We start from the raw sequence: 14,309 nt of genomic DNA on the forward strand, positions 1-14,309 counted from the left end.
AAGAGAGAGAGCGACTGGGGGGGAAGAGAGAGAGCGACTGGGGGGGGAGAGAGCGACTGGGGGGGAAGAGAGAGAGCGACTGGGGGGGAAGAGAGAGAGCGACTGGGGGGGAAGAGAGAGAGCGACTGGGGGGGAAGAGAGAGAGCGACTGGGGGGAAGAGAGAGAGCGACTGGGGGGGAAGAGAGAGAGCGACTGGGGGGGAAGAGAGAGAGCGACTGGGGGGGAAGAGAGAGAGCGACTGGGGGGGAAGAGAGAGAGCGACTGGGGGGAAGAGAGAGAGCGACTGGGGGGGAAGAGAGAGAGCGACTGGGGGGGAAGAGGGAGAGCGACTGGGGGAAGAGGGAGAGCGACTGGGGGGAAGAGGGAGAGCGACTGGGGGGAAGAGAGAGAGCGACTGGGGGGAAGAGGGAGAGCGACTGGGGGGAAGAGGGAGAGCGACTGGGGGAAGAGGGAGAGCGACTGGGGGGAAGAGAGAGAGCGACTGGGGGGAAGAAAGAGAGCGACTGGGGGGAAGAGAGAGCGACTGGGGGGAAGAGGGAGAGCGACTGGGGGAAGAGGGAGAGCGACTGGGGGGAAGAGAGAGAGCGACTGGGGGAAGAAAGAGAGCGACTGGGGGAAGAAAGAGAGCGACTGGGGGGGAAGAAAGAGAGCGACGGGGGGAAGAGAGAGAGCGACTGGGGGGGAAGAGGGAGAGCGACTGGGGGAAGAGGGAGAGCGACTGGGGGGGAAGAGAGAGAGCGACTGGGGGGGAAGAGAGAGAGCGACTGGGGGGGAAGAGAGAGAGCGACTGGGGGGGAAGAGAGAGAGCGACTGGGGGGGAAGAGAGAGAGCGACTGGGGGGGAAGAGAGAGAGCGACTGGGGGGGAAGAGAGAGAGCGACTGGGGGGGAAGAGAGAGAGCGACTGGGGGGAAGAGAGAGAGCGACTGGGGGGGAAGAGAGAGAGCGACTGGGGGGGAAGAGGGAGAGCGACTGGGGGAAGAGGGAGAGCGACTGGGGGGAAGAGGGAGAGCGACTGGGGGGAAGAGAGAGAGCGACTGGGGGGAAGAGGGAGAGCGACTGGGGGAAGAGGGAGTGCGACTGGGGGGAAGAGAGAGAGCGACTGGGGGGAAGAAAGAGAGCGACTGGGGGGAAGAGAGAGCGACTGGGGGGAAGAGGGAGAGCGACTGGGGGAAGAGGGAGAGCGACTGGGGGGAAGAGAGAGAGCGACTGGGGGAAGAAAGAGAGCGACTGGGGGAAGAAAGAGAGCGACTGGGGGGGAAGAAAGAGAGCGACGGGGGGAAGAGAGAGAGCGACTGGGGGGGAAGAGGGAGAGCGACTGGGGGAAGAGGGAGAGCGACTGGGGGGAAGAGGGAGAGCGACTGGGGGGAAGAGAGAGAGCGACTGGGGGGAAGAGGGAGAGCGACTGGGGGGAAGAGGGAGAGCGACTGGGGGAAGAGGGAGAGCGACTGGGGGGAAGAGAGAGAGCGACTGGGGGGAAGAAAGAGAGCGACTGGGGGGAAGAGAGAGCGACTGGGGGGAAGAGGGAGAGCGACTGGGGGGAAGAGAGAGAGCGACTGGGGGAAGAAAGAGAGCGACTGGGGGAAGAAAGAGAGCGACTGGGGGGGAAGAAAGAGAGCGACGGGGGGAAGAGAGAGAGCGACTGGGGGGAAGAGAGAGCGACTGGGGGGAGCGGGAGGGGAATGGGGAGGGAGGAGGGGCAGGGGAATGGGGAGGGAGGAGGGGGAGGGGAATGGGGAGGGGGGAAGGGGGAGGGGGGGAAGGGGAGGCGGGAAGGGGAGGGGGGAGGTAGGGGAAGGGGGGAAGGGGAGGCGGGAAGGGGAGGCGGGAACGGGACGGGGAGGGGGGAAGTGGAGGGGGTGGGAAAGGGGGGAGAAAGGGAGGAGGGGGTGGGGAAGGGGAAGGGGGGAGAAGGGGAGGGGGAGAAAGGGAGGAGGGGGGCCAGCAGACCCTCTCCCCTCTGCCAGTGTTCAGAGTTGCGCTGCCGGCGGCGGTTGGAGAAGGCTAGGCCCCGGGGCCTGGGGCACCCGCACTGACATGGCCCAGACTAGCGCAGCGCCCCGGTCAGCCCGAGCTCCGGAGCCGCCGTTCGGCCGCAGGCCACAAAGCACCCGAGGCCAGCGCCGGCAATGGCTCTGTGGAGCTTCGTGCCGCCCCACGCACTGACATGACCCAGCCGAGCGCAGCGCCCCGTCAGCCCGAGCCCCGCCCTCCCCCTCCCCAGGCCGGGCCTGAGGCGGCTTGAGACGGCCGATTGCGGCTGGCCAAACCCGGTTGCCGAGGTAACCCTCTCCGCTCCCCCTTCCCGCTACCCCCTCCCCCTCCCCTCCCGAGCCCCGCTAACCTGCTCGCTTCCCTCTGCCCGCGCTCTGTGGGCCCTGTGTGGAGGTGCGCGTGCGCCGTGCAGCACGAGCGCGAATGAAGCGCGAGCAGCTTGCAGTGAGTTCAGCTGTGTGCCCGGCCAGCCTTTACCAAGATGGCTGGCCACTGGTTCGGAATCGGGCCCAGCGGGACGGCCGGTGCGTAGCTAGGGCGTGGCTGGCAAGGAGAGGCCCCGGCTTCAAGGCCTGAGGCCTGGAGAAACCAAACAAATAATGGACTCATTTATTACACACAAATTATATAATGAGTTAGTTGGGCTCCTAAGTACCAAATTTGTGGTGGATAAAATGCCCTCCACAGACAAACTGGGGAAAAAAAATCAAGGGAGGAATGAAGATGGCGGCAGCTCAGCTCGGGTCAGAACGATTAGGCCCGCCCACACACGCAATATGACGCACCGATTGGTCAACCATCAGGTCACTGAACCGTAGGATTGGTCAATCGTCACGTCACTCAACTCTAGGATGGCCCGCCCGCACACGCAATGAACCCGCCCCCATGACGCAGCGATTGGTCGATCTTCGGGTCGCTCGACTGTACGATTGGTCAACCTTCACGTCACTCGATGCTAATGAGCGGATAATGAGCGGAATTTTGAATAATGTGCGGATAATGAGCGGAATTTTTAACGTTTTTTGGATACCGTGGGCAGAACTTTTGTCCGACCGAAAAGTAAATATGCTTATGACCGTTCTGGAATCATAAGCTTTCTTTTGATGTAACGCACGTGTAGGTACGCTCTATAACTTGAGAGTGTATAGCTGGACAGACAGACAGACAGAAGTACCGCTTTTTATAAGATAGATAGATAGGAGCAGGAGTGGGCCATTCGAGCCTGCTCCGCCATTCAGTGAGATCATGGCTGATCTTCTGCCTCAACTCCATTCACTGGCCCTATCGCCATATCCCTTGATGTCCTTAATAGTCAGAAATCTATCAAATCTATTTTGAATATACCCAATGACTGAGCCTTCACAGCCCTCTGGGGTAGAGAATTCCAAAGATTCACCACCCTGTGTGAAGAAATTTCTTCTCATCCCAGTCCTGAATGGCCTACCCTTTATCTTGAGGCTGTGGCCCCTGGTTCTAGACTCCCCAGCCAAGGGAAACATTCTCCCAGCATCCATCCTATCAAGCCCTGTAATAATTTGGTATGCTTCAATGAGATCCCCTCTAATTCTTCTGAATTCAAGAGAATGCAGGCCTAGTTTACTCAATCTCTTCTCATACAACAGTCCCGCCATCCCAGGAATCAATCTCGTGAACCTTTGTTGCACTCCCTCTATGGCAAGTACATCTTTCCTTAGGTAAGGAGACCAAAATTGTACACAGTACTCCAGGTGTGGTCTCACCAAGGCCCTATATAATTGGAGTAAGACTTCTTTATTCCTGTACTCAAATCCTCTTGTAATGAAGGCCAGCATACCATTTGCCTTCCTAATGGCTTGCTGTACCTGCACATTCACTTTCAGTGACTCATGTACAAGGACACCCAGGTCCCTTTGAGCATCTGCATTCCCCAATCTTTCACCATTTAGGAAATACTCTGCCTTTCTGTTTTTTCTACCAAAGTGGATAACTTCACATTTATCCACATTATATTCCATCTGCCATGTTCTCACCCACTCACTGAGCCTGTCGAGATCCCCTTGATGCCTCTTCACATCCTCTTCACAACTGACACTGCCACCTAGCTTTGTATCATCAGCAAATTTGGAAATGTTACATTTAGTCCCCTCATCCAAATCATTGATATAGATTGTGAATAGCTGGGTCCCAAGCACCGATCCTTGCGGTACCCCACTAGTCACAGCCTGCCATCCTGAAAAAGACCTGTTTATCCCTACTCTTTGTTTTGTCTGTTAACCAATTCTCAATCCATGCTAGTATATTACCCCCAATTCCATGTGCCCTAATTTTGTTCACCAACCTCTTGTGTGGGAGCTTATCGAAGGCCTTCTGAAAATCCAGATACACCACATCTACCGGTTCCCCTTTGTCTACTCCACTAGTTACATCCTCAAAGAACTCCAATAGGTTTGTCAAATAGAATTTCCCTTTCATAAATCCATGTTGACTCTGCCCAATCTTACTATTAGTTTCTAAGTGCCCAGTTATTGCATCCTTTATAACAGATTCCAGCATTTTCCCAACTACTGATGTGAGGCCAACAGGTCTATAGTTCCCCGTTTTCTCTCTTCCCTCCATTCTTAAATAGCGGGGTTACATTTGCCATCCTCCAATCTGCAGGAACCATTCCAGAATCTATAGAATTTTGGAAGATGACAACCAGTGCGTCCACTATTCCAATGGACAGCTCTTTCAAAACCCTAGGATGAAGGTCATCCGGTCCTTGGGATTTATCGACTTTTAGTCCCATTAATTTTGCGAGTACTTTTTTTTACTAATAATAATCTCTTTAAGTTCCTCATTCTCGAAACACCCTTGGTTTTCTCGTATTTCTGGAAGGTTTTTTGTGTCTTCCTCCGTGAAGACAGAAACAAAGTATTTACTTAAGTTTCTCTACCATTTCCTCATTCCCCATTTTAAATTCCCCTGTCTCTGACTGTAAAGGACCAACATTTACCTTCGCCAGTCTTTTCCTTTTTACATACCTATAGAAGCTTTTACAATCTGTTTTTATATTTTTTGCTAGTTTGTGCTCATATTCCATTTTTCCTTTCTTTATCAATTTCTTGGTCCCCCTTTGCTGATTTCTAAAATGATCCCAATCCTCAGGCTGACTGCTTTTTCTGGCAACTTTATAAGCTTCCTCCTTTGACTTAATACTAGCTTTAATTTCTTTTGTTAGCCATAGTTGGATCACTTTTCCTTTTGGGTTTTTATGCCCTAGAGGAATATATGTTTGTTGCAAATTATGCATTATTATCTTGAATGTTAGCCATTGTATGTCCACCTTCATACCTTTTAGTGTAGTCTCCCAATCTACCATGGCCAACTTGTCCCTCATACCCTTGTAGTTTCCTCCGTTTAGATTGAAGACATTAGTTTCAGATTGGACTACATCACTCTCAAACTTAATGTAAACTTCAATCATATTATGGTCACTTGTCCCTAAAGGCCCCTTTACCACAAGATTATTGATTAGCCCTTTCCCATTACACAGTACCAGATCCAGAATAGCCTGTTCCCTGGTTGCTTCCTCCACATACTGATCCAGGAAACCATCTCGCATGCATTCCAAGAATTCGTCCTCCACATCATTAGTGGTAATTTGATTTGCCAAGTCAATATGTAGATTAAAGTCCCCCATGATTACCATATTGCCCTTGTTACATGCACTTCTAATCTCTTGAATGATACTGTGCCCTACATTACCATTACTGTTTGGTGGCCAATACACAACTCCCACCAATGTTTTCCACCCTTTGCTGTTTCTTAGCTCAACCCAAACTGATTCCGGTTCTACATCACGATCTGCCAAGCCAAGATCTTTTATCTCTACTGTACCGATCTTATCCCTTATTAACAGTGCTACGCCACCTTCTTTTCCTTTTTGTCTGTCCTTCCTAAATGTTGAGTACCCTGAAACATTCAGTTCCCAGCTTACACTGCAACCATGTCTCTGTAATGGCAATTCCATCACACCCATTTACTGTACTTCTATTAGTGCCATTAATTCATCCACCTTGTTGCAAATGCTACGTGCATTTAGATAAAGTGCCTTCACCGTTGCCTGTTTAATATTTTTCTGCACGTTGACCCTCTTTACTGTTGGCCGTTGTTTCTGCTCCCTACTAGTTTTACATCCAGTCTTTGCAGAGGCTGGGACACAGAATAGCAGATATATTTGTTCACACAAACCAACAGCCACAAAATACTGAGTAATTTCTCCTTCATTTACAGACTCTCCCTGACCAGTCCCCATTTTTGCTTCATTTACAGACTCTCCATGACCAGTCTCCATTTCTCCTTCATTTACAGACTCTCCCTGACCAGTCTCCATTTCTCCTCCATTTACAGACGTTCCCTGACCAGTCACCATTTCTCCTTCATTTACAGATGCTCCCTGACCAGTCACCATTTCTGCTCCATTTACAGACGCTCCCTGACCAGTCCCCATTTCTCTTTCATTTACAGATGCTCCCTGACCAGTCCCCATTTCTGCTCCATTTACAGACGCTCCCTGACCAGTCACCCTTTCTCCTCCATTTACAGACGTTCCCTGACTCACTTCCTGTCTGTCCAGGGGTTTGGCGCTTTGTTGAGATTCGGGCCGGAGTGAAACGGGAACCCGCGGGTGGGGGCGGATAATGTTCACTGCTCTTATAATCGGGCCTGGGGCCGCACTCGGGGTGTGTGAAGCCCGCGTCCCCCCGGGGTTCATGAACCCGCCTCCCTCTGACCTGCTGCAACCTCGCCACCCGCGCATGCTCAGCTCACACTGCCCAACAATCAGCCTCTGCCGCGCATGCTCAGCTCACACTGCCCAACAATTAGCCTCTCCCGCGCATGCTCAGCTCACACTGCCCAACAATCACCCTCTACTGCGCATGCTCAGCTCACATTCTGTTGTTCAGGTTTAAAGGTCAAACCCCGCCCCTCGGGCTCCACGATTGGTTGTAGGACACGCCGCCGGCACGCTCCTGCAGCCCCGCCCCGCTTGCTCCCTATGGTCGGAAGCTCCCGTCAATCAGGTCGCGGGCCCGGGTCACGTGTCCCTCGCCGGGTGGAGCTGCAGATCGGCGGGAGCGGGGTCGGGAGATTAATAAACTGCGGGTAGGCCGCGCAGCAGGGTTTATAAAGTTGGTGGAGGGAGCGGGTTCATGAACCCTGGGGGGACGTGGGCTGCTCACACCCCGAGCTCAGGGAGCGGGTTCATGAACCCGGGGGGGACGTGGGCCGCTCACACTCCGAGCTAAGGGAGCGGGTTCATGAACCCCGGGGGGACGCGGGACGCTCACACCCCGAGTGTGGCCCCAGGCCCCATTATTAAAACACTCAACATTATCCGCTTCACACACATCCGGGGTGGGCTTCAGGCCCCGAACAAGAGCCTCCTGGCCGGGCGATTGCCCCGAGCGGGGCGGCAGCTGCGGGGCTTTCTCCCGGTGACAGGCCTGGGGTAACAGCCGCCATCTTGAGAGGCTCAGGGGGCAGCAGGGCGCATGCGCGGCCCCCTTGGCCAGGAACCAGGAGGAGAGAATCTTGTCAATTTCTATCCTGGACTCACAGTGATGGCTTTTGTAAACTCTTTTTACAGGCTGTGAGAAGGGCAGCATTTACACACCGCCGCAAACTCAGACCAAACATCACATCAAGATCTGACAGAGTCACTCCATTCATCAGGACCTGAATATCATCGGCCTGTGAATGTGGAAGGAGAAATGTTTGTTCTGTCTGTGGGAAAAGATTTCAAACATCAGTGTGACTGGAAAAGCACCGAGACACACACACCCAAGTGAGAGTGTTCCAGTGCACTGACTGTGGAAAGAGCTTTAACCAGTTACACAGCCTGAAAAAACATCGCACCATTCACAGCGGGGAGAAACCGTACACGTGTTGTGTGTGTGGACAAGGCTTTAACCGATCGTCCAACCTGGAGAGACACAAGGACACCCGCACTAAAAAGAATATATTAATTGCAACAATTCATTTGAGTTGATTTGAAATAGTTTAGTTCATCAATTGAATCATGTTTCTCTCATTGTATTTCCCAACTCAGATTCATGGCCTCATTTTCTTCCTCTGAGCCCCTGAACCTCGTCTGGCAGCGTAATGTGGGCGAGTGGTGATTGATGGCCCTGGGAACCAATAGGAAGAGAGCTCAGAGGCCGGAGGGCCAAGGGAGCAGCGAGTTCGGCAACCAATCGCGGTGTTTGAGGGGCGGAACCTGAGTCGGGTGAGTCAGTGTGAACCCATTAAACAATTTATTTTTTATAACTTAAATTGAGATTTCATTTGTCAACAGAACAGTTTAACATTTGTCAGTATTTTGTTTCCCTGGAGTTCCTATTATGAGTTTCAGACACTTCAGTGCCAAGTGGACCAGGTGTTTACAACCCTCTTAATAAGGAGAAGCTGATTCCAGTGTCAGAAGGGTCGGTAACCAGAGGACACAGATTTAAGGTCATTGTCAAAAGAACCAGCGGCGACATGAGGAAAGAATTTAAGCAGCGAGTTGTTTTGACCTGGAAGGCACTGCCTGAAGTGGTGGTGGAAGCAGATTCAATGGCAACTTTCAAAGGGGAATTGGAGAACTACTTGAATTGGGGAAACAAATTGTGGGTCTGTGTGGATAAAGCAGAGGAGTGGGCCTAAATTCAAAGAGCTGGCTCTGGGACAATGGGCCGAAGGGCTGTACCATTCTCTGATTCTATGAACTCTGCATTCCTCCAATTCTGGCCTGTTGTTCATCCCCCACTTCCTTCGCTCCACCATTGGTGGCCGTGCCTTCAGTTGCCTCGGCCCTAAGGTCAAATTTTGCCTGATTACGCCCTTGTGAAGCACCTTAGCGCCTTTAACGTAGTAAAACGTTCCATGTAAATGCAAGTTGTTGTTGCTGTGCTACCATTTGTCTCAGCTTTTCCTGACAGAATCAGCCAGGGACGGCGGCTGTGCTGCTCCCCATGGTCGAAATGCTGGCAGCTCGCTGTATCAGCTCACAGCTCAGAATTGCCATTGGCGAGGTACTGGAGGACAAAGAGTGACTGGGGCCCAACCCCACCATCACGCAGCACCTTCAGGAGAGAAAGGGAGAAAAATCCAAATTTCTATCCTGACTTTTGTAAACTGCTTTTACAGGGCATTAGAAGGGGAGGATATGCAGATGAGAAACTCAAATCAAACATCACGTCAAGATCTGAGAGAGTGACACGAATCAGCAGGACCTGAATATCATCAGCCTTTGAATGTGGAAGGAAAATGTTTTCTCTGTTCTGTCTGTGGGGAAAGATTTCAAACATCAGTGTGACTGGAAAAGCACCGAGACACACACACCCGAGTGAGACTGTTCCAGTGCACTGACTGTGGAAAGAGCTTTAACCAGTTACACAGTCTGAAAAAATATTTGCACCATTCACAGCGGGGAGAAACCGTACACGTGTTCTGTGTGTGGACGAAGCTTCAACTGATCATCCAACCTGGAGAGTCACAATGACACCCACACCACAGCAAAACCGTGGAAATGTGGGGACTGTGGGAAGAGATTCAGTTCCCCATCGAAGTTGGAAACTCATCGACGCAGTCACACCGGGGAGAGACCGTTCACCTGCTCCGTCTGTGAGAAGGGATTCACTCATTCATCCAACCTTCTGAGACACCAGCGAGTTCACACTGGGGAGGGAATATTCACCTGCTCCCTGTGTGAGAAGGGATTCACTCAGAGATCCAGCTTGCTGATACACCAGCGAGTTCACACTGGGGAGAGGCCGTTCAGCTGCTCCATGTGTGGGAAGAGATTCACTCGTTCATCTGAACTTGTGAAACACCAGCACATTCACACTAGAGAGAGGATGTTCACCTGCTCCGTGTGTCAGAACAGATTCACTCGTTTATCCGAGCTTGTGAGACACCAGCGAGTTCACACTGGAGCGAGGGCGTTCACCTGCTCCGCGTGTGGGAAGAGATATGATCGACCATCCAAACTTCTGACACACCAGCGCATTCACACTGGGGAGAGGCCGTTCACCTGTTCCGTGTGTGAGAAGGGATTCACCAATTCATCCGATGTTCTGACACACCAGCGAGTTCACACTGGGGAGAGCCCGTTCACCTACTTTGTGTGTGGGAAGGGATTCACTCGGTCATCGCACCTCACTGAACACCAACTTGTTCACACAGATAAAAGACCTTTTAAATGTTCTGACTGTGAGAAGAGCTCTAAAAGCACAAAAGATCTGCTGGTGGTGGAGGCAGATCCAATCACAGCTTTCAAAAGGGAATTGGATAAGTATCTGAAAGAAAAATATTTGCAGGGCTACGAGGAAAGGGTGGGGGAGTGGGACTAGCTGAAGTGGTCTTGCAGAGAGCTGGCATAGGCTTGATGGGCCGAATGGCCTCCTTCTGTGCTGTAACCATTCTATGATTCTAAGCTTATATTGTGGTTAGTAACAGACAAACTCTGTTCTTTCCCCTGATCTGACTACAGATTCCAACCAGTCGATTCAGTGAATGAAATGTCTTATCAGTATTGCCATGGCGACCTCTCTGCAGTGAAATGCCTGTTTGAGTTTCTAACTCAAACTAAACTTCTCTTTCCCACAATACACATTATATCAGACATTTTACCTCAATGTATTTTAACCATGTTATGTTAATATCTTTAAAATCTACAGGGAGATCAGATACACAAATCTGTAAAAGTTGGAGGATAAGTTTATAAAATGGTTTAAAAATGTTACCCAAGGTTTTTTATAAATGGGGCGGAGAAAACAAACTCATCGGTTCAGCTGCAGTTAGAATAAGTTTTGGGCATCTTACACGAGGAAGGATGTCGGGGCCACAGAGAGGCTGCAGAATAAATTCACTGAGGTTATACCACGGATGAGAGACTTTAGTTATCAGAGAATCAGAGAATGATACAGCACAAAAGGCGGCCATTCAGCCCATCATGCTTGTGCCAGCTCTTTGGGAGAGCTATCCAATTAGTCCCAATCCCTTGTTCTTTCCTCATATCCCGGTAAATGTTTTCCCTTCAAATATTTATCCAATTCCCTTTTGAAAGTTACTCTTGAATCTGCTTCCACCACCCTTTCAGGCAGTGCATTTCAGATCATAATAACTCGCTGGGTAAAGAAATGTTTCCTCATGATGACCTGTCTGCAGTGAAGCGCCTGTTTGAGTTTCTAACTGAGGCGAACTTCTCTTTCCCAGGAGGAGAGATGAGAGTAACTTGGGCACTTCTCATTAGAACAAAACAGGGTGAGAGGAGATGTGAGTGAGGTGTTTAAACTTGATCAATGACACCAACCAAAATATCAGAGACACTGCCTGTCCCTCAGGACCTGTGTCCAGGGGAGAAGCTGATGGGTTTATCAGATCATCTTTGGGTTAAATGTTGTGCTCGTGGAGCTGAGCCCCTAGTGTCAGCATCAAACACTCTCCAGTCGGGTACAGCACGGGTTAGATACAGAGTAAACCCATCAGCCACTCCCTGACACAGATACCGAGGGACAGGGAGTGTCCGGGACAATGACATTTCTCACTCAATAAGGTATAAATTGATCCTATACCTCTCCCCATTAATCCTGGGCTCCACACGGGGTGAATCCTGCTCCTGTTTCCCTTCCTGTAACAGCACTGAGCTAAACCCAGCCCATAATGAGCAGGGCCCAGGGAGATTGGTTGCTAGGCATTGCAGTGATGTCATAAAGCAGGGCCATTCAGCCCAGCTGGTCGTCTCCTTGTCCCTTTAATGGTGGAGAGCCGGGACACCCTGTCTCCAAACACATCCCACCTGTTCATACTGAGAATCCCCGGGGAAGGCCCAAGGCCCAGAGTGTGGAACACAACCAAGGGGGAAAGAGGAGGAGAGAATGGGAGGTAAGTCAAGGAGTCAGGACTGAGGGACACCAAGCTTCAGTTTTAGAGCCTGTAGACTTCAGGAGGGGAAGACTGAGTTCAGTAGTTTTAGGATCCAGGGAGAGAACAAGGAGCAGATGGGGAGACTGGTGTGGATTCCAGCACAGTGAGGATGTCGGGGGAGGGAGATTGTGTCGGGCCGTGTATTAGGGGAGTAGGAGGGACAAGAGAGGAAAGGTCAGAGGAGCAATTACTGCAGCAGTGCCCATAAATAGTGAGAGAGAGAGAAGGTGGGGGTTCGAGTGGACCAGGGACAGTCTGTCTGTTTGCTGTGACCAGTTTTCCTTCGGTTAAAAATGGCCTCCTGTAGCCCAGTGACACAAACAGCCCATTAAACTCCACCAATGGCCTTTGGTCTGGTGAGGTCTCCCTTTGTGAAACATCGGCTGTTGTTAAAGCTTTTCATTCTGACACGCTCACACTGAGAATTGAGCTGCAGAACTGCCGACACCGTCAGCTTTAAGGGGACGTTTCCCTTTGGAGATCGGATTGCCCATTGAGTCTGATTAAATTGATGTTAAAGTAACAAGGCTGCTTTGCCCCGTGACAATAACAGATTATCAGAATATTTCCCATAGGTTAAAATCCAATATTACAGGGACTCACTGCCCTGGAGGGTTGAAGTGGACCCTGTGATATAATAGAATTTTCTGTCCTGTCAGACTTGGACATCTTGTAGATCCATCTTTTAACAAGTTGTGGAAACTCAGTTCTCAGATGGATTCCACTCAGTTTGTAACAAGTCCTCAATCAGCTTGTCTTATTGTCGAGATATCAAGGACTCGACACACTGCGTGTGTGGGAAACAAAGCTCATTTATTTGAAATTGGTACAGATTAAACTCCAGCCCAGTTATAGGGGTTATTAACATCAGCTGAAACAAACCCCAACTGTCCGAATGAACACGGTTTAGTCCTGGATGTGATTAACAGCAGCAATAACAGCAGAATCCAACCCCCGCAGTCACTTGTGAACTCGCTGGTGTCTCAGCAGGTTGGATGATAATTTGAAGCCTTGTCCACACACAGAACACGTGTATGGTTTCTCCCCGCTGTGAACGGTGCGATGATTTTTCAGGCTGTGTAACTGGTTAAAGCTCTTTCCACAGTCAGTGCTCTGGAACACTCTCACTCAGGTGCGGGTGTCTCAGTGCTTTTCCAGTCACATTGATGTTTGAAATCTTTTCCCACGGACAGAACAGACAAACATTCCTCCTTCCACATTCAAAGGGCTGATGATACTCAGCCTGTTAATTGGATCGGACTTGTCTCCCTTCCTGTGCCAAGGGGATTGCTGCAACATTTGGGGACTCTCGATTCTCCACCAATTCCCATTCCCCTTCTTTCTGGTGGATAATGAAGGTGCCACTGTGTGTAATGTGCAGGTCAGTAAGAATTGTCAGCAAGGATTAATCAGCACTTTCTAATTGAAGATGTTAATCAGCGGAACTTTTCAAACACTGAATTGTACCAAAGATTATTAAAGGGTTTAAGTAAAATGTCTAATTTTATTGTAAACAAATTTCTGATGAGTGTCCCTGAATTAAGGGGAAAGATCAGACAGCGGTTGTTAAAGGGACACTGCAGCCCGGAGAACACAATCAGTTATATATCCAGAATATCAAACTCCAGCCCAGTTATAGGGTTATTAACATCAGCAGAAACAAACCCCAACTGTCAGAATAAATATGGTTCAGTCCTGGATGTGATTAACAGCAGCAAGAACAGCAGAATCCAACCCCTGCAGTCATATGTGAACTCGCTGGTGTGTCAGCAAGTGGGATGACTGAGTGAATCCCTTCCCACACACGGAGCAGGTGAACGGCCTCTTCCCAGTGTGAACTCGCTGGTGTGTCAGCAGGTTTGATGATTTAGTGATTCCCTTCCCACACATACAGCAAGTGAATGGCCTCTCCCCAGTGTGAGTGCGTTGGTGTACAATGAGATTGGATGACAGCTTGAATCTCTTCCCACAGTGAGAGCAACTGAATGGTTTATCGTCAGTGTGAACTCGCTGGTGTTGAATCAGTTCCTCAGAGCTTTTAAAGCAGTTCGCACAGTTGGAGCATTGAAAAGGTCTCTCGTCAGTGTGAACTTGCTGGTGTCTCAGCAGGTGAGATGAATTAGTGAAGCCCTTCTCACATACGGAGCAGGTGAACGGCCTCTCCCCAGTGTGACTGCGCCGATGAGTTTCCAGCTGGGATGGGTAATTGAATCCCTTCCCACAGTCGCCACATTTCCACGGTTTCTCCGTGGTGCGGGTGTCCTTGTGTCTCTCCAGGTTAGATGATCAGTTGAAGCCTCGTCCACACACAGAACATGTGGAGGGTTTCTCCCCGCTGTGAACGGTGCAATGTTTTTTCAGGCTGTGCAACTGGTTAAAGCT

General features: G+C 50.6%; 2 protein-coding genes across 2 annotated transcripts in view; both read left to right on the top strand.

Moving 5' to 3' along the window:
* LOC147118825 (uncharacterized) overlaps positions 1-14,309 on the top strand; it is a 165,548-nt gene that overhangs the window by 26,528 nt on the left and 124,711 nt on the right. Inside the window, exon 2 of the mRNA XM_085983978.1 lies at positions 2,430-2,438. Coding sequence (XP_085840104.1) covers positions 2,430-2,438 — 9 coding nt within the window. The remainder of the gene's footprint in view (positions 1-2,429; positions 2,439-14,309) is intronic.
* Positions 9,476-10,351, top strand: LOC147118826 (uncharacterized; the record flags this gene model as incomplete). The annotated part of the gene is made up of 1 exon (XM_085987043.1): positions 9,476-10,351. A coding segment is annotated over one exon (876 nt), but the record flags the coding sequence as incomplete, so codon positions are not given.

Source organism: Somniosus microcephalus, chromosome 4 (genome assembly GCF_052327205.1).
Source record: "Somniosus microcephalus isolate GS21.2 chromosome 4, FLI_Smic_1.0, whole genome shotgun sequence".
In the NCBI taxonomy this organism is placed as follows: Eukaryota; Metazoa; Chordata; class Chondrichthyes; order Squaliformes; family Somniosidae; genus Somniosus; species Somniosus microcephalus.